The following is a 26,469-nucleotide window of genomic DNA, read 5'->3' on the forward strand; positions in this document are numbered from 1 at the left end:
TTAAAAAAATCACTGGTGTGAAGTTCCTGATGCCAACCACAGAACAAAAGGAACTGCCTTTTTGTGTAAGTGAATGTGGTCAAGTTCTGTGTCTGTACAGCTGGCTCACAACAACCACAAAGGTTTTACCTTGAGGTGAAGCATCCTGGTACCTACCCAGCAGTGCCCAGCTCGTGCAAACCCCATTAGAGAGCAGCAGGAGATGCACTCCCCAAGGGTGGGAATGGAAACCATTTCAGACAAACAAAATGTCTGATACCATTGGCTGTGAACATTGTTGGAGACCACAAGACAGAAAAGTCCTTCAGCAATCAGAGCTGTGCCATATAGCCATGCCCATCGCATGGCCACGTTCTTGCTAACTTTGCTTTGCGTACATCCTTGGGTTCTGGTATTTTTTTACATGTGAAACCACCTCAAGCGATCTGGATGCTCATTCCAGTGGTATGAAGGCATTTCTGATTGCACAGGAGACTCCCTGCCTCTCCTCTCACTGTTTCCCTGGGAATCAATGACCCTGCAGCTGGTGGCAGAGGCTGTTGCAGGACATGCTTGCAGGCTCTGCCTTCCAAGACACCCAGCAAGCCCAGGAGGGTTGTGCTCTACAGTATGCCAGCAAGTGTGTGACTGGTAATTTCTAGCAGATCATGCTATAGCAATGCCAGTTCTTGTCTGCAATGTTACATGCACCCTGAAGCTTTCCACTGCTTGTTGTGTAGCACCATACACAGCTGCCAGCTGGGCTGTTGGTACATGGTGCTTAGTGGTAGAGAAATGCACATGCACCAAGACAAGGAGTTTGTAGTCTAATTAGAACCACTATGAAGATGAAAAAAATCACCAATGTGGGAAGATCAGGATGGGCAGAGGGGAGGGCAGAGGTAATGCCAGTTCAAGCCTGAGCTTTTCCAGGTGTATGCCACAGCATTCATCTTTGAAATGATAGAGGTAAGTCCTGAGCATCTCCCTTCCATTCAAATTCCCAAAATATGTTAGCTAGGGCAGGAAGGAAAGAATCTACACATTTATCTTATTTTTGTTGTAATGCATTTGAGGAGAAACAAGACCTGTAAGAAGGCTGACCCTGATCCACAGGGAGGAGTTTGGTAGTCAGGGAAAACAGTTTTCAGACCAATTTTCAGATGTAAGTAGGAGCACAGCTCTGCAGAGCAATCCCTGCTCCAGTGGGAAAGGCATCACATACTTGTCAGCTGGTTCACCATCAAATACAGGTCAAATTTCTGTGCTGAGAAGCTCCTGTTGCTTCCTCTGCACACGCACTCAGTTCTCTGCAGACATGTAGCAGACATGAATACCACCCTGACTGCTGTGTGACGCTTCCCCAGGGGCCCAAGCAGTTTGCTACCTGCCATATGCAGGGCCCCTCACTACTGCAAGTGGTGGGGAAGGCTCAGACTTCTGTCCTGTGCTCCTCCCATGCACACTACGCTCCCCTCCATTGCTGCACGCTGTCATAGGACCCCATGCATCATGAATCCATACTCCTGCCAAACCAAAGGTATCCCCCAGGCTCCCTCCCAGCTGGTGGAAGAGGGAGCCAACCCCTGAAGGGAGGACATGCCAGGAATACAAAACACCCCAGTGACGGGCAAGGGATGCCATCCATCCCACGAGTGGTGGGGAGCCCAGGAACTGTCCTTCTCTGGGCTGCACTTCAGTTCTGTCTCTCTCAATATTGACTGAAAGATTAAGCCACTGAAAGGCTGGAATTACTTATTTATGGGCAATTTCCTTTTCATGTGAGTTTTCATGAAGAAATATTTTTTCCTTATGCAAAATCATCTGAGGTGGTCAAAAGGGAATTAATATCCTATAGGCAATCCAGTGGAACACCCAGCACCATTTCAGGTGACTTCTTTATCTCAATAACAAGGGAAAGATGATCACAGAGCACAGGCAGAGGAAGGTGCTGTTACACGCTGTTGGGTTATCACGCCTGACACGGCAACCAGGCAGAGAGGCTGATTCACTTCTGGAAACACTCCAGCCTGATGCCGCAGCCAGACTGCTGAGCCCATGGCTGCAATGTGGGCCTACAGCTGCCGCAAGACTGAAGTGAATAAGCCATGCCACAGACAGCCTTCTTCTAGGTACTAGACACCAGCTGGCAGCAGGCAGTACAAGCCCTACTGTGGCACAGCAAGAGCAACTCAGCACCCCAGCAAACTACCATCTCCAACCAACCCTGCGCACAGCAGTGCTTTATTTCTGTTTCACCCACAGACCTTGCTTGAGTATCTGCTGCACACACGCGCTCTTTGCAGGCAAGCTGAGGGTGCTGCCTGCACACTGCGGCACCTCAGCATTGTTCCCATGGAGCCCCCTCATCTTTTCTTGTAAAGGAACAGATTCAAGTAAATTCTGACTCTATATTCCCATCTTTGCTTGATAAACAGAACAGGGAAATGCCATTAACACGCAAGCGTTCCTCAAACCACCTTGTTTTTGCTAGTCGCTCACTGCCAGTCACAGTGGAAACAACACCACTTCCTCCCACATGCTGTCAGTGCCTAGGCTGCAGCTCTTTGCTTTTAATTGAATTACCCAGCCCATTGCTTTTTTGTTATCCTATACAAAGCAGCTACGTTCTGCAAATACCTTGATGGAGTGACTAAATCAGACGGTGAGATAATTATTTCCACCGCATCATTTGCTTTGGTTCCAAATTGGCCATCAAAACACAGGCAGGCGGCTGTGAGGTTCATGGGATGTCCTTGGCAGTTAGGTAACATCACAGTCCCACTCCCAGATAACTGAAGTAGTCTCTGTTTTTTAAAAACCCAGACTTTAATATATACTGAAATGAAATCTCAGCCCACATAGTCAGTGGAATCAGGATTTTGAGGCTCCCCACCCAGCCTCGCCCCATTCCAGCTTTTCAGACTATAGGCATTTCCCCAACACCTGTTTCCACTAAAACAATACTTACTGCTGTTGTTGTTAGTGCTGTCATTAGCACAACTGAACACAGCTCACAATATTCCTCAGAGAGAAAAGAAAGCCTTTGTGTCAGTCACCAGCAGAAGAAGCGACACACGGCACGTTTTCTTTGTGTATTCATCTTTAAATCCACCTGCTTCCAATGTCTTTAATATCAAATGTAAGTAAGTTCTCACAAATAAACACAGGACTATTCTGGGGTGGAAGGATGGCTTTGGATGGTCTTTAATCATGGGTTTACTCTGGACTTACAGTAGACTTTTTTTCTGCCCCTTGGCAAACCTGACCAAGCATTTCCACAAACACTGAGGGCAAGATAACCTTCCCTCTTTCCCCATGCTTGTATAAGACCCAAAATACAGGGGCTGTGAGTTTGTAGAAGTTTTATAGGCACTGCCATTAGTGTGAATCCTTTTCAAGCACCATGTAGATGCCCTTTGCCCAGTGCATTCAGCCTCCCCCCTCTGTCTATGGAACAGTGTAGAGGAGCAATGGATCCCCCACAGAGCCCACACAGTGTCTGTGAGGGGCACAGGGGGAGATAGAGACACTCAGTGTGTGGGGTTGGCTGCCTGCTCATGGAAAGGAAAACACCAGTTTCTGCTGAACTGGCTGGTCCAGAGCAATCCTGTGCATGCTGGGCACACGCATCTCCTTGCACCCATGCAGCTCACTATCTTCTGCTGGGAGCATCGCCAATCCAAGGGGCTGGAGATTCCTAGAAAGGAAGTATGAACAACAGCAGCTGCTCCCTCTGCATCATTGGCAACAAAATCAATGATCAGTTGATCAGCCTTGCTGGCCTATTGAACCCTTTGCAGTCTTGATGAGACTTCCTGGCAGGCTGAGCAAGAACCGCTGTCTTAGTTCCAAAATACCCTTTGCCTTCTCTTTCTGAACAAGAAGCTGGAGAGAGCTGGGCAGGAGGAGGAGCACGTGGGTGGCTGTGGGGAGAACTTACCTGAAGCCGAGGAAGCTTCGCTTGACTTTGTTGAGGAACTGAGGAATTATTCAACATCCCAGTTTCACTCAGGCATCACCACATCAGGACCACTTGTTAACTTTCACTCCTCTTACAAACGTTCTTCAGGCTGCACACTGCTCCTTATCTGATCTCTGGGGTCTCAGTTCCTTCTCTATGGCCACCTTCTTCTCTCCCTCAGCATCATCTTCTTGCCTCTCTGTCTGGCCCTTCCATGACCTCAGCTGGACGGTCATGGCTTTGCTGCTGTTTTCAGCCTCCCCTTGTCCTTATGCATAGCTAAGCTCTTTCAGGACCTCTCCAATAGCTTTGAGTCTCCTGCTTTTCTCTCTCTGTAGCACTGGGTCCATTCTGGTTATCTCTATCCCAGTTCAAGCTCCACTATTTCTCATTCTCCCAGAGCTGCTGAGAGCCTCCTGGCAAGACATTCCAATAACCCTTTCCTCCAGTTCCTCTAGGCCTAGCCACACAGCACTGATCCCTCTGAACACAACCAGCCCCTTATTTCTGACCATTATCATCCTCCTTCCCCTTCCAGGGCCTCCCTTCTTCCTGGTTGCCAGAGCACCAGAGGCTGCAATGTCCCTTTTGCTGTGCCACCTTCTGCTCCTTCCCTCCCTCCAACCTCTTCCTCAAGCTTCCTTCCCTGTTCCAAGCATGACTCACAGCACTGTATTCCTCAAACTCTCCCTTGCCCTCCACTTATACATCCACATAGCAGCCCCACTGCTACCTCCCCCATGACTAATGTTCTCTGGGGAGCCATCTTGTTCCCTGTCCTCTCCTCCATCTTCTCCTGGGGTGGTCTCCAAGCTTGCTCATGGCCCACTCCCTTATGGTGTCCCTCCTTCACCCCTCTCAGACTTCTTCCTGACCCCATCACAGCTCCCATTTCTCCTCACCCCCATAACCAACTTATCCTGTGCAGCTCATACCTGCCCTCCTCTTTTTCCAGCTTCTCTGTTCCTTTTTTTGGTAGGGGGTGGTGGAGGTTGGGGAGAGCTTCTTTATTCATTGATTTTATTTTTTTCATGCCTGCCTGCTCCCCACATCTGCCTGTACCACCTTATTTCTGAGAAACAGACAATGACTCCTGGCCAAAACCCACTTCTCCCCTCCAGACCTGCTTGCCCCTTCCTTTGTGAAAGGCAAAGCTAATTCACCTTAGCAGCATGTGCTAAATGGCCCTAATGATTCCCAGATAAACCTGGCAATGGAACTCTCCTCCTCCACACCTGCTGTTTGCATCCACCAGGGCCATGCCTGCATCCACCCTGCTCTGCCTCATCCATCTGAAGATGGGGAGTTCTTGGAGAAGGTGCAGTTTGGCTGGAATGGTGAAGAGCAGTGCTGATAATCCTTGCATCCTGCCAGACTAATTCCAGCACCAGCCCACCCACAGGGGTTTACCGGGGAGGCTGGAAGGACTCACCTTTCTGGGACAGAAGTCGAGCCCACCTCCCCAAGCTGATGGCTGGGGGAAGGAGCTGTTGATACCAGTGCTACAGTTTTTGTCCTGGGAGCACCAAGCACGTGGAAGGAGGTGAAACAGGTTTATCGGAGTCCATGGAGTATGAAGTTTGTTTTCAATAACACCTTGCAGGAAAGATGGTATTTTGGATCAGCACAATCAGCTGCCTGTATTCTACAGTGCAGTCTCTGGGGTTTAATAGGGCACAAGGCATTGATGGACACGTCTCCCCAGGTGCAGTTAAGAAATTGTCTGATGCATGTTGAGAGCCTGCTGCAGACACCAATGTGCACATGCTTGTTTGACCTTTCCTTCTCTCCTCTCCCCAGCCCAATATGCTCATAAAACTTGTAGGTATCATTAGCACTCTTTCCCTCCCTCACATGGGGGAACCTGGCTGTATGCGTAAAACATCATTTTAGAGAGGTGATAGTAGCTTGCTGTCTGCACACACACGCACACATGCTGTATGTAAAACCTTCATGTTTTACTTAGTGATTCTGGCTTTAATAACAACTTTGCAAAGGAAACAAAAATAAGCAGCCTTCATCATACAAATGAAGATGAGCCAAAGAACCTTGCCCAATATCTGCACCTAGCAGGCCACAGGATGGTAAGTAGCATAGGAACTGTGCTTCAGAGTAAAAAAAAGGAAGAAAGAAGAAAAGAAATAAGACCTTTCCCCTCAACTTCCTGCATTAATCCTCTTGGTCTCCCTGTGCTGAAGCACACCCCACACCGCCTCTAGAAATGAGCTCATTGGTTTCCAGAAAGCACCATCCCTCCCTGCGGCAGGGATCCCAGGTTCTCAGGATGCCTTCAGCTTTTACGTGGGCACCAGTGCCCCTCGGCACAGGTCTAGACTGCCAGACGTGGGCCAGATCCCTGTCGAGCGGCAGCACATGGGCATGCATGCTGGGGAGCCCGGGCAGGTGCATTGGGTTCAGAGGCTGTGTCACCACTGTAGTGAATGGTGACGGTTCGGCAGGGTCCCTCGGCAGGAGATAACCTATCACAGCTCCATGTTGATTTCAAACTTCCTTTTTGTGGTTTATGTCGCCTCGATTTATTCATTTCCTTGTAATTTACAGATAGACATCAGTGCTTGCTATATTTAAATGGTGCCTGTATCCGTGTGGGGATTGTAGGTAAGCCATTTTATTTGTAGAGCGATGGTTTTAAAGGAAAGTGAGGCTCGAGAGTCACCCTTCAGGCAGGCACTGTCTTGTTAATGGGTATGGGTTACATGTATCTGTGCACACCAGGCGAACACCCTCCCCAGCCCATAGTGCCTGGAACATAGCTCCTGGCTCCTCCACCTTCCTGCCACTCCACCATAGAGGAGACTTGTCCACCCCTCTCCCATTCACTGCACACAGCACAGTGACCATCCAGGCTAATTGGTCCAAATAATAACATCATTAATGCGGTGCAATGAGAACTTGGTTATATCGGGGGTGGGAGAAGTTCTGGAAGAAAAAATGGGTTTGTTTAAAAGGAAAAAAAGATTTTGTACTATCCCCATGCAAATGTCTGTAATTTGTTTTACCAATTTCTTTGGAAAGTCCAAGCCTGGTGAAAGCTACTGTGACTGGTGCTTCAGGATGCCAACCAACACTAAAAATCACTCATCAGCAACTCCTCCGGATGGAGGGTCTCCAAATATTTGGGGTAAGGATGAGACAAAGGATGAGGATAAGATGAATTCATCAGACCCAGCCTGGGGTTTTCAGCTGTGTTGTGAAAAACCCCTTGCTCTTAAACACCTCTGACCTTTCCTATTTCTTGGAGACTGACGTCTCTACAGTAGATACATGATGAGGTCACTCACCCTGTTTTTGAAGTCTTCCTCTCTCGCTACTCCTCGCATGGGTTTTTCTGTGGGAGGGGACAGTCATGAGAGGGCTAAACCTCTTGATCATGTGTGAAAAAAGGAAATGAAAATGAGTTATTGGAGATGTAACGAGACCTGACCCATAGCTTTGGTTTCTGAGGACATAAAGACCGTGAAACCCAGGAGAAGTTTGAAAGGGAAAAGGCAGGGTGTCTAGCTCTAGAAGTGATTTTATCTGAAGCTAGATGCTCCGTGCTAGAAACTGGAAATGCTCAGCCTTCGCTTTTACAAGAGAGCTATGAATGGCTGCAACAGGCGCGTGAGAAACAACTGATTCAATCACCTCCTTGAGAAAAAGTAATTTGAATGTGGTGGCTGGGGTTGAAATAAAGTGCACAGCCGCTTCCTACGGGAAAGCCTAGCATAAGTGATTGCCACGATTATATTCTGCTGAATGTGTTATGGTTTCTGGGGTGAGAATCACAACTGGCAAGACTCACATTTCATCCTATTCACAATTATAGGAATGGTGTTGTTCTCTAGAGGCTGAACTTCAAAGGTGGTGCCCCATCACGCTTGGCACTGTGTAAATAGTAAGAAGCACTGCCTGCCTTTAGATCTTGCTGTTGGTGTAGTGAAAGATTTAAAGAGGATCAAAGAGAGGGCCAAAAAGTGTTACCTAGACCTACAAGGTATTTAGCAATTACTAGATGTGCATTACTAGATGGCTGCAACCACCACTAAAAGAAAATTTCTTCACAACTGTGTACCAAGGCTGTACCTACATTAGACCAGGAACAGAAGGTGTAAGACTACATAACACAAACAGTCCCTTGATACATGAATAGGAGCTAACCATGGACAGAGACAGGCTAATGCGTTTTGGAGACAAACAGCAGAAATGCTTGAACCTGGAAAGCATCTGACTTCTGCCTGTGCTGCACTGGCCATCACCAGCTCAGAGAGAAATTCTGTGTCTTGCAGACCTGAAGAAATCAGGACATTGCTTCAGTTGCCTGATCCAGATTTAAACATTTGCTCTTCACAAAGAAAGTGAGAAGGAGCAAGGTGGACAACATAGTGAAGATGCAATGGTGAAATGTGCTACATGCACAGGGTGACACACACATAGCAATCATACTCATACAGCTGAGAGACCTTGGCAAGTACATTTTGGCTACAAAGATGCAAGTATCAGCCCTAATACCACAGGGTTCATATGGACATTCACAGAATTTCCTGTGATAGGTGGTTTCATTGCTACTACATGGACATCATTTCTGCCTGGCCGGAAAAGCGATTAAAAGCAGGGATGGGCAGCCAGAATGCACAAGTTCTTGGATTTCAGACATTTCTAGAGCAAGAATGCATATGCTGGTTTTGATATCAAAACAGTGCAAGCCCAAGGGTCAAAGATGAAGTCACTTCCCAGGAACACAGAGGACACATCACGTGTGGTCTGTGAAGTCACCCAAACCTGCCTGTTTTCTTAGCTTCAGAGACAAAATTTGTGTGTTACTCATGAGTTGTCTTTAGAAAGGAGCATGAAATGGTAGACAAGGCTTGGGAGACTGATTTCAGAAAGTCCCCAGTGCACGGTCCCATGTCTTGGGACAGTGGGCAGCAGTGTAACTGGAGCAGCAGGAGACTGCCAGCTGCCCTTCAGAGATGTGTGAGCCAGCCATGCTGCGCTGGTGCTGCTGAAACAATAAATACATTTACAGAATGAAGTCCTGTGCTTCATCACTGTTGTTTCCCAGGGTATGAAGCTACTCCTATGTAAGAGGTGAAAACAGGGACTGTCACCTTTTTGCGAAACACCACCCTGTGCAGAACCAGTCAGACCTCAGCTTTTGGGACAGGCTGCCAGTGCAAAGTGGGAAAAACAAACCCAAGCCCAGAACCAAGACGTCTGGCCTGTTTTTCTGTTTCCACTTGAGCACAGGTGATTGCCTTACCTCTTGCCAGTTTCCAAAAGGGCAACAGCAACTCATCTTTATCAGCTATTCAATGTCTATAGTTCAAGGAATGTTATTTTGATACACCTAAGTTATCTCCTTCTTGACTGTCATTTCAATACAGCCAAGCCACTGAGCATTTTGCAGGCGTTTGGGCAGTTAGCACCTGTAGCCCAGCACTGCAGCCAGTTGTGGGATGCAGTGGATGTAACCACCCCACTGTCATGCAAAAAGAATGCACTTACCTGGCTACACGTTTGAAAGCTTAGTGCTTGAATGAGCTGCACACCATCTACTTCCTATCTGCTCCAAGTCACAGGGACCTGTTGACTTCTCTTTGGAGCTGACCAAAGTTGCAAGCAGCTGGTCACAAATAACCAACCCAGGTGATACGGTTGTTTTAAACTACTTAGCTGCTTTCATCTTTTTTTTGGTAAGTCCTCTTCCTTTCTCTCCACCTCAGCCTCCTTACAAGTATACACAGACAATGATCTGAGAGAATGCAAGAGAAAATGCTTTGCTTTTTCCTGAAAGCTCTCTGCCAAGAGTGGTGTTTCCCCACCTCCACACTGCTGACAAACGCTGATGTAAACAGCATGCTTATGCCCGCCTAAAAGGCCACAGGGGTTTTCACGTGAATCCTGTGTTTTTTCCACAAACCCTGTTACACTGTATTTCAGCTTAAAATGTATCTCCTCATTTCTGGTTAACCTACAGTCCCTCTGAGGCTAATACAGTTTACAGCAGTAGGCAAAACCACTTAGCAGAACCAAATTCTGAATGTAAGTACCTCAACTGCAGAGCTCTGACACAAAACCCTTTCAAGAATCGGTTTTAAGAGTGGCTGTACTAAAATCAGAGAAACCAATACTGACACAAACTGCACGCTGAAATCACTTGAAAACACAACAGCTATGCCTTTGGTGTTGACAGGAGTAAAACATGTCATTTATAACGCCACAAAATTAAAACAGGAAGGAAGTAGACCTCAGAAACTATAAACTGAAGTTAACAGAGGTAGGAACTACTTCAAAAGCTTTCACGTGGTGACTGTAAAAAACTACTAAGAGGAGAAAATGTTTTCAGGGTTTTTTCTTGATCACCTTTTTTCTCTCCACTTTATGTATCCATTAGTTATTTGGAAGAGCAAGATGTGGTTACAAAAGTCAGATGTGGCTTTAAAGTCCCCATGTGCAAAATAATTTATAGTACAACTCAACAGCTTGATTTTCCTTCCACTCTTCCCCTCGTCGCATCCCTCCAAGAGAAATATCTCAACCTCTTTGGTTAAAATAAGTCTTTCACCTGCATCTCTTTGCATTCAGACTAAGCAAGCCATGTTTGGCCAGAACATGGTACTCTTCTCCTTTCCTCTTCATAGCCACTGACTTTAAGTGACTCTCCTTCAAGGGAAATAATTAAGAACTCCTTCCAAAGCCAAAACCAGTAGCACACCTTGATAGTCCAGAGGAGCCTCCAAGTAAAGAGAAAATGCTCTCCCCCCCATCTTCACACTTCACAAATCTGGCAACTAGTTTTCACACCTTGCTCTAGCTGTATGCTACTGTACCCAAGGAGCCTTCTCAGGACCTTGATTTACAGTAAGCAGGGGCTGTCTGATGAAATTCACTCCTATTCTTAACCATTTAGTTCACTTGTCATCCTCCTTTTCGCCCTTTCCTAGCTTTTCCCACTTGAAAGCACTCTGGAAACTGTAGCTACCAGTAGCTACCAACCCAGCAAGCAGTGTGTCAGAGGGTCCCCAAGTACTTGGCTGGGATGGGAGGCACCAGGCTGGTCCCCAGCCCCAGAGGCCCTCAGGATCAGTACCAGATCCCTAGCTGCAGTGCTCTGCTGCATCATCCGTAGTCCAGGAAGCCAACAGCAAAAGGGCAACCTCCTAATTTTCCCTTTTTCTACTAACTGTAACTAATGTCGAAGGCATTTTCGTAAGCAAAAATACTTACCATTTGACCTTTCTCTGCACTTTTGGCTTAGAACACAGTTCCCCATAGACTTAGCCAGCAGTGCTGCCCAGGTTCACAGTGCAGAATCATATGTATTAGATTTGTCCCATGACTGAAAACAACACATACAAATCAAGTTGGTAGGGAATAAGGACTTTATTCTAAGATATGAGCTGAAGCGTTATGAGCATATGAAGCAACAATCACTAGAAAAAAAGTGAAAAACACATCAAATACTTGTATCATACCAGTTCAGCTTGAACACAACAGTCCCTTTCAGTAAAATGTACGCAGAGGCCAAAAGCATATGCAGAAGCTCTGAAGGTCACCTAGAGCAGTGGTTTTTCATGTCTAGGAAAGAGGTCTCCCCTAAGAAAATCTTTAAGCCAGGAAAAACACTTCAAGTAACAAAGTAAAAACGATCTGTTAATTCTGCTTGGCACTATGGAGAAGGAGGGGGATAATATATCCCAAGAGAGTATGCATCTTTAAGATGTATAAATTTAAAGTCCCTAGAAGACAAGTCTGCTGCCAGACAAAGTACCAGTTTTTCTTCCTCATTTAGAAAGTCAAGTGAAGTATGCCTGTTAAGCATGGGGAGATCATGTTCTGGAGCTAGCTACTAAGAGCACACAGTCTGCTCGCCAGCGAGAAAATCTCGCCGACGTGCATACCCAACAGATCTCTTTAACTTTGTAACAGCACCTTACCATTAAAAGCTGCAAATCATGTCAAATTCTGTGAAATTTTTGAAAACAAATGTTAAAACAGGTATTTCCTTGACTGTCTTAATACAGGAGGCCAAAGGCTGCTCTCCTTGAACTTTCCCTTCACATTCATTTCTGTATCACTGGAAGAAAGCTCCAAGTGCACACAAAGAGCAGAGCTGGCTCTGTATAAGTCAAAGATAGTGCTTATTTTAACCTGGCTCGTGCATGTGACATAAAAAAAGGGCTAGCAGAACCATTTCTGTGCTATTTTCTGGTCTATCAACTTAATTCTAATGCATATATATATAATGCATAGTAGCTTTCAATTGTAATAAAAATGTAATTTATTTCTAAACCTGCTCTTCGGGACTCTAGAATTTTAGTGGTTTATCCACTAAATTCACAAGTACTTTTTGAGTTGAACGGTCACTTTTCTTAACACAGTACCATAAATGCATCACCTTAGAAACTGCTATTATGGGGGCTAATCCAATAAGAACAGCGGCAGCAACAAAATTAATTGTCAGGACAAACGTCAGTCAGGCACTAAAAAAAATACGTCTCTGAAGAATTGCATTGTTTTTAAAAAATACACTGAAATAGTCTATACAAGAATAGAGGCATCACACGAATCTAGATTTATAACCACTTACATGTATCAGCTAGTCTCAACAAACCGTCTACGTTTGCTACGCACCTATAGTAGCTACAGTTTCAAATTGGGAACACCGCAAATTTATGTACCTTCCCTGAGATCAGTAATCCAAAATAAATAGCCCTGCAAATGTAACAGTGTAAACGCTGGATTTAAGTCTTCGGTAAGAATCAGTCCTCAAAACCCAAGGAGAACATTAAGCAAACGTAAACATAGCAATCATTTCGTCAGTTTCGAGTTATTCTCAGCAACAGTGGAACCTATGTGAGATGTAGCATCCAAATGTTGGAGACCCGTCATTTGTATCATACAATATGGTTGTCCTAGTTCACTTTCCTATATTGAACCCCTGAACACTTCCAGCTGCGATGTGGATCTCCAAATTGCGATCCAGATCTGCTCCTCCACTCTGCATAATCCTTACAGTGCCTTTAAAAGTACTCTTTTTTGAGGATCTTATTCTTGAATAGAGGAATGGCGAATAGATCTGTGATAATCCTCTGGACTAGCCACAAGTTCTGGTAAATCATAGCCTCTCAGAAGATGTCCACTGTTCTGTTGAGCAAAGTAATACAGCTGCCTGGCAAACATTGGTTCAACCTTAAGAACAGACAAAATGTTAATCAGACATGTGACAAAATTTCATGCTCCTCATCTTAGTTAATCACAGAGGTTCTAACTTAAAAATAAGGCAGGACAAAACAGTTCTGCTTACCAGGACAGGAAAACTATCTCAGTAGCCTCACTACCTCTGCTTTAAGCTAAGCCTTGCCTGTTCTGCTGCCAGGTGCCTTGCTAAACTGCACACACTCCTTACTGCCATGACTTTCATTTAGAAGGGCACAACCAGTGCACAAATGATGTACTAGCAATGGCAGCCCTTTAGCCAGCCCCTGAGTGATGCATATAGGCCACACAATGTCTGTGGCCAGTCATCCAAATGCATATGCAAAGTGCTGAAAGTCTCCTTTCATTGTAAAGTACTTTGAGGACTGAACTCTAAATGCTGGAGCCCCCAGGTAGACTGAGATACATTGCCAAATGACTCTGCATGAAATCAGACTTCAGTCTAACACCAAGATTACTCTTGTTTCTGTTCATTCAAGCTGATGAGGAATCTGTTCAACCACCCAAAGAGATCTGTATGATTTAACACTGCCTTCACTTCTGTCTCTTCAGAAACCACTGTTCCACCTCAGGGCTTTTGGCTCTTAACAGCAAATATTTAAGTTGCACACTGAGAAAAAGCACCTGAAGCTCACCTTACCCTTGGGGATGAACAGGTTGGACAACTCAGCCCCACAACCCTCTCCTGCTGGTCAGCCAGCCCCTCCATGTTAAGATATGGGCACCAGTTTGGAGGAAAAATATGCTGTCTCTGGTTCCCACCTCTAAGAAAGGACCGCTGCCTTGGAGCAGGCCTACCAACTCCCTTTCACTTCCTTTTATCTGTATTTGGAGGCAGCTGAGCACCTTCTGTCCTGCCATGAGGGAGACGGGAAGGCAGCGAGGCAGGTAAGCCATACAGCTCCTGGGGTATAGCTGTTTGGTGGGACCATGGAGCCCCACCACCCCACAGGCTGGGACAGTCCAAGAGATTGAGAAGCACCTGGTAAGGGGGAAGCAAAGCTCTGGAAAGAGCAAAAGGTACAACAAAAGGTCAGGAGCTGAAGAAGGGGGTTGGAGAGGGGATGCTACAATGGAAGGATGGAAATCTGGAAAGCCAAAAGGGGACAGGGGCTTTCAAATAATTAAGGACACCAGTTTTCCTCCCAGCGATTCAGTAAGACCTGTCACCAATGTCAGCATTATCACCTCTTGTGGTTTTATGGGCCAATACAGCCAATTTAGAAAGTACCTGGTTTCATCCCCCTTTCTCAGATAGCATCCTGAAAGACCAGCTTTTAGTGTGTGCAAACTGTAGCCAGTCAGCCCATAGGCCTCCCAGCTATCTTAACCCTGAAGCTGCATGGGCAGCTTCTGCATCCTGTAAGGGCTGAGGTCCCTGAGATGCAGGCTCTGGAGCATGTTTAGGTGCAGCAGTTGTGAAAACACCATGTCCTGCACTGACCTGGCAGCCCAAGGAGCTGTGCAACTGGAATGGTAATAACAGTATGGCCCAGCTCTTCCAGGATACCTTTCAGCTCTAGATTTTGAAGGGATATGCAAGAAATTACAGATGATGCTTATGCTCTACAGAGAGGGAAATCAGGTCCTCAGCCCCACTGAGGACTACCAGTCAGTCCTAGGCAGATCTGGGGATTCAACCCTGCTCTGGAAGGTGCCACAATTTAACGGAATTTATTACCTCACTCGGAACCTACACAAGGTAGAAAAGCCTGACTGGCAGATTCATATCCTCCATGGAATATGTTTCCTTTAGGTGAAGCAGAAGTCCTACTTACATGGGCTGTAATTAGCTTCCTCTGCCTCTGTGGATCTGGAAATTCCTCCCCAAAGCACAGAGCAACCTGGTATCTTGGCAGCGGACGTCCATGGTGAGCAAAGGCTTGCAGTTCTGGGAAGAAAGAGACATGTCACAGATTAACCCCAGTAGGCAGGCAAGCACCATGCAGCTGCTCACTCACTCCCACCACCAGGATAGGACAGAAAGTTGGAAGGGCAAAAGTGGAAAAGTTTGTGGGTTGAGATAAAGACAGTTTAATAGGTAAAAACAAACAAACAAAAACCAAACCCAAAAAAAACAACAATAGAAAAAAACAAACAAAACAAAGAAAAACAAGTGATGGAGAAAGCTGTCACTCCCATCGCTCACCACCAGCTAACCAATATCCAGCCAGTCCCCAAAGCAACAGCAAACTCTGCAACCTCTGGCAAAGCCTCCCCACAGTTTTACTGATGCCCACAAGGTTATATAGCAGGGAGTATCCTTTTGGTAAACTTGGATCAGCTGTCCCAGCTGTGTCCCCTCCCAGCCTCTTGTCCACTGCAGCTTACTTGCCGTCGGGTAGAGTGAGAAACACATTGCGCAAGCACTGTTCGGCATCAACTAAAACATCCCCATGTTATCAGCACTGTTTTCAGCACAAACCCAAACCATGGCACCACATGGGCTGCTATGAAGAAAATTAACTCTGTCCCAGCCAAAACAGGTATAGGCTGATAAGAAAGACTTCATGGATGGCTGAACTCTAAATGGATGACCCTGGAGGACAGCAGGAGGAGAAGTAACTCCAGGGGAGGATAAAGGAGGTCAGGCAAGGAGAATACACTGAGTTTGGAGACTTTCCCACAGATCAGGGGGAACTAGGCACAAAACTGCAAATTTTCTATTTGCCTTGCTTCACAAGTCGTTTCATATGCACAGACTGGGATGTCTTCCAATTGATGTTTCTATTTGGCCTCAACAGCAGAACCTTCTGGAGCAGATGCCAGCGTAGCTGGGACCCACTGAGGCAGACACCCAACAGCAGGACTGAAGCCAATGGCTCAGTAGGCCCAGAGACTCAAAGTACTGCTAGGCATGAGATTCAGCCTCAGCTAGACACAGACATGAAGCCACTGTCATCACTGAGCCTAGAGGGGGATGGGGAGGCAAGGGAAGGTGAAGGACCTTACTTAAGCCATGCAGCGAGCCAGCAAAAGAGCCTGTATCTTCTGTGCTTCTGCACTCTCTTCACTAACCCACTCCCTTGCACAAAGGGAAAAATGTCAAGTGATATAATTATTCCAACAGTCAAAGTGTGCCCTATGAAGGATAGCAGGGGAGGCCTTCGTAAGAGACTTTCACTGGGACCAAAATCAGTGTTGTGTTTTAGACACTGTATATCCTTCCAGAAAAGAGAACATTCCATCTACATAATATCCTCATTAAAGTCTGTGTTACATGCAGTATTTCTACATAGTTGATTGGTAAAGATTCCATTTTAACTTATACTTATGCTCATGCTTTCTGGAAAAAGTTGAAATTAATATTAAAACCAATGTCTTATAATGAAGCAATCTTATAATGAAGTTTTCCCCTGCTATACAAGGGAAGTCTTTGAACTTTGCATAACAAATGCATCTTTCCCAAAATACACTCCTGCCATTTCTACTCTAAATGCAAGATTTTCAGAACACAGAGTGTCCCAGCCCTGGTTTGGCACTACTGGTCTTACTGAGACCATTGGTTACAGTTATAAAACAATGGACAGCTCACTTAGAACACAGAACATAGCTCTCCCTACAGTCTCCACCAGAACCCCCTAAAAGTGCTGTGGACTTTCCAGAGGTATGTCAGAATAGAAGAGAAATTTTCCATGGGGCCCTGCTTCCCTCTGTGCTGCCACAGGACCAGGCAGGATGATCCATCAAAGGCCAGTCCAACCATACCGATAACAGCAAACTTCTTCCACCTTCCTCTTCCCTCCTGTTTCACTTGGTCTCAGGAATTCTCCAAATCCTGAACACTTGTTGAGTTCCTCCTACTCTCCACCCAGCCCAGTTTATTGTTCACTACACAGTACTCCCCAGAGACCATCCACCTGGCCTTCTGACTTAGTGCTGTTTTAGCCTTCTCAGCAATACAGGCTGCTCAACACAGGCCTTGATGCTCTGGTGCAGTCTGCACTGCAGAATAGAGCTCCTCAAAGGGGTCCACCTAGCTGTAGTCCATAGCAGTTCTGCATCTGCCCTTTTCTCTGCTGTCCAAGATTTCCTCTCCTGGTAAAGATCTCCTGCCTCTCTTCCCAGGGAAGGCCCAGTTTCCTAACTGGAGATCCCTATGCTTGTCTGAACTCTGGGATCTCAGTATATTCAATTAACACGCAGATGTGATTCACCCATGGCAAGTCACAAACCTAGCTGAGCATCAACACATGCAAAAAACTCACTTTGCACACACCACAGACTATGACTCCAACCACATGCTTGGGTTTGCACAGGCATTGGTGCATATGTAATTTAGGAGGGGGAAAAAGTAACTACTGCTTGAGCTTATCTTTGGGGTTAGGTGTCTAAAAAGAGATGTCCTGTCAACCGTTTGGAAGAACCCAGAGTACATCTGAAAAACCACCTGAGAAAAGGGAAAGGGATTTCCAAAACCATCAGCAGAGACAGAATTACACGTCTTCAAATTAGCATGTGATTGAAGCGCAAGCCAATACCCTGACCTCAAATTCCCCTTTCTAACTGTCAATTCTCACATTCACGTGAGATTTCTCTCTTTAAATGCATTTCTTGCCTGACTATTTTGCTAGGATGGTGCATCAACCCTGGAATATAAAATATGCTAAAGCTCTTGGTTTGGGTTTGATATTTTGGGGTTTTAAATTCTGCAGGGCATTATTGTCTTGAGAGTCATGCCAGTGCTGGTGCCCTCTTCTAATGGGAAAACATACCTAACCTTAGGCACACAGTTAACATATAGCAATGCCACACACCTCAAAAAAGGCAAATATGTATTCCTGATGTCCATGCTGTCCTCTGGAACACTTACTGTCTCCCACCAATTGCCCTGAGTGGAGAGCTTTCCTCCCTCTAACTGATCAGAAGTGCTGCAAAGTGGGGTTGAGGGTCTGCCCGTTCCCTCCATAGGCTGGAAGGAGAAGGCACGGTCCTGAAGTGTACCTTTCCTGCTCTGTACTACCCTGTGCAAAACAAGACCTTCCCACAGAGCTCTGGAGAGGTGATGCACATCCTTGGTAAGACTATTAGAGAATCCTGAAGCTCCAGGAGCTCTGCTCCTTTTTTACCCCCACGATATCTTTCACATACTGGCAGAGCCTGAAAAGAACATTTTCTACTGAAATTCTTGAGGGTGTTTGTACACCCTGAGCAAGATCTCAGGCTCTCTCTGGGTCAAGTTGAGAGCATTGCGAGTGCTGACAACAGACGTACCCAGAACTTACTTACACTAGCAGATCCAAGATCAGGATTCACTTTCCTCTGTCACTCAGTTTATGGAAAGACTATTTCATTAGGTTCCTCCTTATGCTTCTTAAAGATATGTGAGGCTTTAGGTGCCACCAGCTGAGCATCAGTCCACTCCTGCTTGTCTGTGCAGGAGTACTGAACATGTACAGAGAGCGGAATTTGACAGGAATATCCAGAAGTCAACCACCCCTTGACTATGCTTGCCCAGAAGTGAGGTGTAATTCTCACTGTAATTCATAAGGTCACATTAAAAGAGCACTCCCGTAAAGCTCTCACCATAAAGATGTCACCCATAGAGCAACCAGGTGACATTCCAGAAACAATATCAAGGCTGCAGCTGGAATTACCTGCTAAAAACTGCTGAGTATCAAAGAGCTTGCATGTGTGGTCCCTCTCCAGCTTGTTGGGTCGGTCACTGCAAAGCGCCAGAGGCCCATCCCAGTAGATCCTGCTCTGGCAAAGTCTCTTAGCGTAGAGGCCATCAGGTGCCATCCACAGTATTACTCCTCGTTCCAGGTGGTTCAGTAGTTTTTCTATGTTCTTCCTCTGGCCATTATCCTCTGGATAAGGAAAGATAACTTGGTCCAGGCTGCTGACCTCATAACTTTGGCCATGGGATATCCTACAGCCTTCAGGACTAGAAGTTGTCAGCTCCTTTACCAGTATTTCACGGTAATATAAGCAGATGTGGAGTCGGCAATCTACAAGGAGAAAGAAGAAGAATCACTGTGATACATTAGTATGAATGTTTTGCATTTCAGATCTGTACTAAGGCCAACAGACAAGTCTGCATGAGATATCTGAGCCTGGTTGTCACAACCACCCAGAAGCTCACATTAGCAAAAATCATATAAAGAAATAAATACTTTTGGGGTATGGCAGCATTAATGGTGCCTCATTTTATAATAAGGGCTACTGATGTGGAAATTTGGCTTAAGACCATACACCAAATCCATTCATTAAAGAGGTTCCTTTTTTTCTTTCCTTTACATCAGAAAGAAGAGATGGTGCCAGGACAAGTCAGAAGTGGGAGTCTCTTGCCCAGCTCCTCAGAAAGCCCGGGGGGTGACGGACCTTACCTGAAAGGGCGAGGGCTTCACCAGACCTTATGCTTGGCTCAATCGGGATGCCAGGAGTCTGAGACTCAGGAGGGGCACAAGCATAAAAGGTTCCTGTCACCTGACAACCTGTTTTCACAAACAAAAGTCAGTGACAGCTGCCTAAAAGCTAACAGAGAAGTTTGGGCAGAGGTCATAGAGGTACAAAAGCGAAATTTGCTGGGTCTACCAGGAATGTTCTCTTTCCCCTTCTTAAAATAGATCTATTTCCCAATTATTCCAGGTATGGCAACTCTACCAATCTATCAGACATGACTTGAGCATTTTTATTTGGGTCTGCATGAAATACCCCCTTAACATTTCAGTATTCCTCCTAGTCCTTCCTACTCACCTAACATATTGTTATTAGGTTAATACATCATTCTAATTATTATTCTAATGTATTATTCTATGTTATAGAATGTGCATAAATATAAATATAAATAAATACAGATAGAATTAATTTTACAGGATGCATTTTGTATTTAATATACTATTCTATAATACATATTATTCTAGAACACATTACAGAATCATACATTAGAACATATTCTTTAATACATTATAGAATAATAGCATAGAATAATAGCGTAATAAGAGCACAGAAATCATGTGCATTTTTAATTAGACTTTAATTAGACTGCTCTTAAAAGTAGCCTGATAAAACAGCTCATTTCATCTACAGAATTTTACGAAGACTTGTATAACAATAAAGCTGGAATTAATACTCTTTTAAAAAGTAGTGAAGGAAAACTGTGTACAGGAGATTGTTAGGGGTTTATTACCAGGACTCCTAGCAAACTGCTTCAAGAGATGCCTTTCTTTAACTGGATTACAACATGGAAAATTGATGTTTTCCTCTGTTTCTTAATGTCAATAGAAGTCTTTAGAGGATGATGCAAGCGACCTGCAGACAAGTGCACCCTACCTTTCCCAGTGGCAGAACCCACCACGATCAGGAACTGGAGCAATGCAGACACAAAATATCTGCACCTCTAAGCACGTTTTAGAGCCCAGGGAGAAACCCAATACCAGCCAGCAACAACTGCCTCCAAATTCAGATACCTGTGTTTAACTGCTGCAGAAGATGTACTTCAGGGCAGAGTTCATCCAGTTGCTACCTCACATTTTTATTAGCAAATAGCAAATGACTGTGCCTAGTAATTCCAATATGCTGCCAGCAAGTGTTGCAGTGCACTAAGCATTTATTTTTTAGCAGACCCAAAGATTTGCACCAAAACCTCTAGAGAGCTGTCCTCTGAAAATGCAGTATCTGCTCTAAGAAGTACTTCTTCACTTCCCATCCTTTCCTGCCCTTCTGAACCAGCTCCTTCTCCTCACAACACAAATGCCTGCATTGTCAGCTGAGTTATCTGCAAGGGTCTACAGCATACAGTTCCCTTTCTCTTATGTTTTATCCCCTGCAGGCTTTAGCACTGCACATTTTCACAATTCAGGCTTTTTCCTTAGGATGCAGAGCTTGGAAAGTCATGATTATGTTAGGCTTTAGTACTGTGAGATCTCTGGGGAAGGGAACATTCCTTTATTCTGTTTCTGCTGTACCAGCCCCAAGAAAGACTCAGTCCATGACAATTTGTCCCATTTGCTGCAGCAAAGTAATAATTTCATCTTTCCTCTTGGGAGAATAATGCCATTCTAATCCACAAGGCTGGAGGGAAAACCTCACTGATGTGTGCCTCAAAAGATCCAAAATCAGAAAGCAAAGCTAAAGAACACATGTTCCCATTTGAGGTTTAGCAGCGGGTTGGTTGAATTCTTATTGCTCAGGGCTTTTGAGACAACTGAGGACTTTGGGGGGCTGACTTGTATCAACTCAGAGCATTGTGTATGCCAGAACATTGCCACCACACATATGGTGGCAATGAAAGCATCAGCCAGGACAAAGGCTCTTGCCATGGACAGCATGACCCTCCTTTTGAGAGGAACCAGCTACTTCTGTTAATTCCAATCAAAGCCACGAATAAGAAACCTGAAATCTGCGGTCCTTCTAGGTGACCAACCTCAGCAAGCAACCCTAAACAGGAGGGTCTTACCATTTTCACAGCCGGGCCCTTGCCAGTGGTGACTGCGAGCTGCGAAGGGGACGCTGGCACACTGGTAGGGGATGTCAGGATGTGGCTGCTCTGGGGCAAACTCCCTCCAGTTCCGTTCATGGGGCACCATGTAGTTTGGTACCTATTCAATTTAATGAGATATTCTTTTACTCAGCAGCTGTCAAAACTAATGCTAGGCATTACATCAGCTTTCCCATCTCAGCTCCTTGATTTTCTCTGCCAAAGCCCATGGAGGTCTAAGCACTGCCCAGGCTACAGGCCTGGCACCTTGCCACCACCACCAATGAGGCTTCCAAATGAACTTCTCACCACTGGTGTAAATAACAAGCAGGGTGGAATAACAAAAGGCAGTCAAAGCACTGCTGGTAAATGTCTGCTTGGAAGAGCAAGGCTTCATTGGGTGCTCACATTCTGGCATTGAGAGAATGGCAGTGCACTAATATCTATCATCCAGCCGAAAACAGCTATTACTCAGGGATAAACAACACCAAGAGAAATCATTTTGCCCTGTGGCCTCATATGACATTAGAAAAATTGCTTCTCGATTTCTCAGTTTTCATAATAAAGTTTCTTCCCAGAGAGAACTAGAGAGCCACGCCAGCAAAGACAGACACAGCACATAGCACAGAAATGATGCTGCTCAATGTACAAGCACCAAGTGAAATGTGTAACCGATGCCATACCTGAGATGGGAGTGAAGTGTAAGGAGATGGTATTGGAAACGGGTGGTTCATCATTAACGGTTGCTCCTCCATGCTGATCTGTTTTGCACCTACGTTCACCAGAGGGATGAAAATAAAAGATGTCAAACACATCTTGAGGAAACCCAAAACTGGCACACTGAAGACAAATCCATACAGCCTGTCTTTGACCAAGCAGAGGACTAAAGTGCCCTCTAGCACCCATTTGGGACAGGATTCCCAGCCCTCGCTTGCAGGCAGCTCCAGTCGTGCCAGGCTCTTCAGTGCCTCACAGGAAGGTGCTGCCAGGCCATGCCCAGTGTCCCATGATGTCTTCCCCAGGCTCTGCCATGTCTTTGCCTTCTGCAAGCCCTGTCTATCACTGCCCCTGGCCTCTGCCCAGGAGGCTGCAGGCTGAGCACCCCTTGCTCCCAGCAGTTAGCTGCTGCTCAAATCACTTCTGCCCTTCCCTGTATTCAAAACCTAGATCCAGCAAGCCATTTATTTTCCTTTTTGCCTGTCCCCTGAGCCGCTTGCTTGGCTCCCACTACACAGAACTGGCAGGGAGGCTCCAGCTGAAGGAGCAGTTCCCCCAGCGACGTGCAGGGTGCCTGTCTGCATCTTCTGCAAGGGCTCCCTTTCAACACTCCATCTCAAATGCCAGCAGTCCTCCTGCAGACACGGCCTCTGAAGTCAGAACAAGCTGCACTTGAGCCCTGCATCCTGGCTCCTTAAAAGACTTTAAAAGACCACAGGGCCATTCCACACAAGCACACTTCAGTCCTCATGTGCTTACAATGAGACATATTCACACCCTGTTATACAGGGAATTTGAGATGCTTTACCTTTTTTAGCTCCTTCTGGCACTATTCTGTACACTTTATAGGGATCTGAGATGTCCAGCTGGCTTCTCTCTACCAGTTCTTCAAAGTCATTGCTCTTGTTCAAAGCACACCTTAATCTTGTCTTCCAGGTAGGGGGATCTGGTTTATCAATGCCCTCTCTGAACTTTCCTTTAAAAAGAGCCCAAGCCTGGAAACATTTCAGATAATCAAAAGAGCAAGAAAAAGAAAAAAAGAAGAACAAAAGAAAAAAGAAAAATAATCAACTACAAGGTACAAGTCCACAATGCTTGAAACAGCATCTATATCTGTGCTTATATGTGCATGAATTTACTCCCTGCAGGATTAGGCTAACAAAAAATGGAGCACAGTAAAGCAGGAAACAGTTTACCAGGCACAAGAAAGGGGAGAAAATAATCCAAGGCAAATATGGAAATGGATGTGCCATAGTTCCACAAGCATTTAGCTCCACACAGAGAGCCTGAAAGAGCAGGCTTTCTCATCCTGTAAACATGGGGACATCAGGGCACATCTAGGGGTACCAGTCAGGCAGTGGCGGCCGCAAGCACCCAGCAGAACCAGGTGGCAAGGATGGGACGGCAAGGAGCCACTGCAGAGCCCCCAGGCATCCCTCCTGCCCTGGCTGTGCCCCACAGCCCTGACCCCAGGCTAAGCCTTACCTTGAAGAGGGCAGCATCCTCCTCACGGTTGTAGTCCTGCTTGCCAGCATGCTTCCAGGGGATGCGGAAGATGCTCTTCTCATCGTTCTCCCACACCAGCCCCGGGTACTTGCAGCTGTCTATCTGGTCGATCAGCCACTGGCGGAGTTTCCCGTTGCCACAGCTCACCGAGTTCATCCCGCACTCACCTGGCTCCAAGTTCATGCCACTCGTGTCAGGGGTCAAGTGGGAGGTTTTGGGGTGCCTTACCAAGCCCACCTCTCCACACACACACAAGCACCAACTCTCTGGGGGGCTGTAGAGGAGGGGGAGAAGGGCAGGAAGGAGGCAGAGGAAAACCCACAGGTCAGGTAATGGACTAAGTCCCCATGTAGCGGCTGGCCAGCAGTTCCCAGTCGCTGGTACCATATGTATCACCCCAAGCAGCAGCTACAGAATGAAGGGGGGCTCCAGGAGAGCCCCGGGAAACAGAGTACAGAGCCTCAGGAAACTGAGAACAGTCTCCCCAGCCTTCCCCAGGCACCACTGGTGCTGCAGACTGACAAACTTCCCCCCTGTCCCGACACTGTTTTGCATCAACATACAGGGGCTGCTGAAATATGCATCACAGGTGACATAAGGCACAAACCCCTTGTCCTGCTCAGAGTTCAACTAGGCTTTTTACTTTTTCGTGAAAAAGGTAAAAAAATGGCATACAAATATGCACACGACAGTGCACATCTGTAACATTAGACACGCACATGCAATTTGGAGAGCTTCACGTACAGTCATGATTTATACGGCATCTAACTATAACATCAAAGTAGTTTTCACAAGCTCACTTACGCAAGACACATTTGAACACATGATGTCCTATACATATCTACCCCTCCAACTGCTCCCAGCACGCATATGTAGCAACATTCAAATCTATACATAGCAAATACCTAAAAGTGGAAAGACAGCAACCCACAGAGCCCAGCATAAGGGCACTGACTCTCCCCAGGCACACGGGAGCTTGCAGGCAGTCACACAGAGCCCTACCCACGTGCAGAGCCCTGGGAGCTGCGCAGCTCTGCAGTGATGGGCATCCACTGGAAAGGTTCTAGCATGAGGACCTCAACACCAGTGATGGGGACGTGGCATCAGGTTTGTCTCCCTGAGCTGAAAAGGTGCCCAAAAGCTTAGTTTGGTGGGTTCTTCCCCCCACCCCGTAAAGTGATTCCTCACCCACAGCCTTTGCTTCTCTCTATACACAGACACTTTGAGAGAGCCTTGTCTGACAAGTGCACACTACTGGGGGCAGTTAGGCAGCTCTGCACCCCTGACACCCCTCCTCAGCCGGTAGCATCCCCCCAGACACCAAACCCGGTCCCCAAACTTCTCCCCAGGGTGCCTGAGGGTGGCCAGGGCCGCGGATCCCCTATGCAGGGAACCCATGCAGAGACCTCCAAAAAGTGCTTTCCCCACCATTAGCAAGAGCATGAAGTAGATCCCCCCACACCGGCTCCCGCGACCCTCCCCAGGACAGGAGGAACCGGCAGGGCCGGTGGCTGGTGCGTGCCTTCCCCTCGGGAGCAGAAAACGGGGCAGGTATTAATTACTGCTCTGCTTTAAATTAGGGGGGAAATCCTACAACAATAATTTAAGAGAGCCACACCGCTCGCTCAGGTGCCGACAGCCGCGGCTGAAGCGCACCCCGGGGGAAAGCCGAGGTGCCTGCATCACCCATCCCTGGCTGTCTTCCCCGACCCGTCGGGTCCCGCTCTGCCGGAGATACCGGGCGGGCGGAGCGCTGCGGCGGCCCGAGGGGCCGGAAAGGGACCGGGGGGGACTCGGTGTGTTCCGCCGCCGGCGCTTACCTCTGTGGCGGAGCTGGGAGCGGACAGGGGCCGCCGGCTGCCGAGGCGGCTGCTGAGACGGGGCACCCCGCGACTGGGCCAGCGGCCCCGGGAAGTTTCTTTATATGATGGAGGGCGTCGTGCCCGGGGGGGTGGGGGGGTGGGGGGAAGGCGGGCCCCGGCCCGGAGGTGGAGCCGGCGGAGGGGAGCGGGGAGTTTGTGAGCTGGAAAACATCTGAGGCAGTGACACATACCCGTTGCTGGTAAACAGACGTCGCGGGCGGGGGGGGCGCAGCCCGGCGCCCTCTCTGCGTCCGCGTTGGGTGGGTTTTTTTATAAGTCTATACAGACAGACACACGTACATAAATAGCCTGGGGAAACTCTTACCTGTGACAGCCAGGCGGCTTTTACTGTAAAAGACCCAGCGAGCTACACCCACCACAAACTTGGTAGCTGGCTCCGGCCGGGCCCCGGAGCGGCTCTGGGGGACGGTGGGAGCATCCCGCCGCGCACCCACGTCCAGGGACCCCCTGCCACCCAGCACGGTTTTGTCCTGGCTATCGAGCCGGGATCGCGGAGGGGTATGAGCACACACCTCTGGGGCTAAGGAAACCCGGCAGGCTCGGGCTCTCCTCTGGCTAACCCACCCTGTGCTTTGCAGGCCGTGAAAAGGGGAGTAAGGTGGGAGGCAGCGAGCCCCGACGAGGCGGCGGCAGCCGGAGCCGAGGGCAGCCGGTAACACCCCCCACTGAGTTCAGGGGATGCTGCCCCGGGAAAGCCCGTGTTAGGTACCAGCCCCAGAGCCGGGCTGGCTGGTGGGTGACCCTGGCTAGCCCGCCTGATGATCCCCTGACCCAGA

The 26,469-nt window shown here is 47.1% G+C and overlaps 1 protein-coding gene across 1 annotated transcript; it reads right to left on the reverse strand.

The window, feature by feature from the left end:
- Window positions 1-11,351: 11,351 nt before the first annotated feature.
- IRF4 (interferon regulatory factor 4) lies at window positions 11,352-25,844 on the reverse strand. Its single transcript, XM_005149924.3, is given in 11 exon segments — window positions 11,352-13,138; window positions 14,944-15,056; window positions 18,763-19,116; window positions 19,495-19,602; window positions 21,567-21,708; window positions 22,271-22,359; window positions 23,113-23,299; window positions 23,790-24,084; window positions 25,631-25,674; window positions 25,676-25,777; window positions 25,779-25,844. Coding segments are annotated over 11 exon segments (1,644 nt in total). The 3' UTR covers window positions 11,352-12,994.
- Between the last annotated feature and the right edge of the window lie 625 nt (window positions 25,845-26,469).

Source organism: Melopsittacus undulatus, chromosome 1 (genome assembly GCF_012275295.1).
Source record: "Melopsittacus undulatus isolate bMelUnd1 chromosome 1, bMelUnd1.mat.Z, whole genome shotgun sequence".
Taxonomy (NCBI): domain Eukaryota; kingdom Metazoa; phylum Chordata; class Aves; order Psittaciformes; family Psittaculidae; genus Melopsittacus; species Melopsittacus undulatus.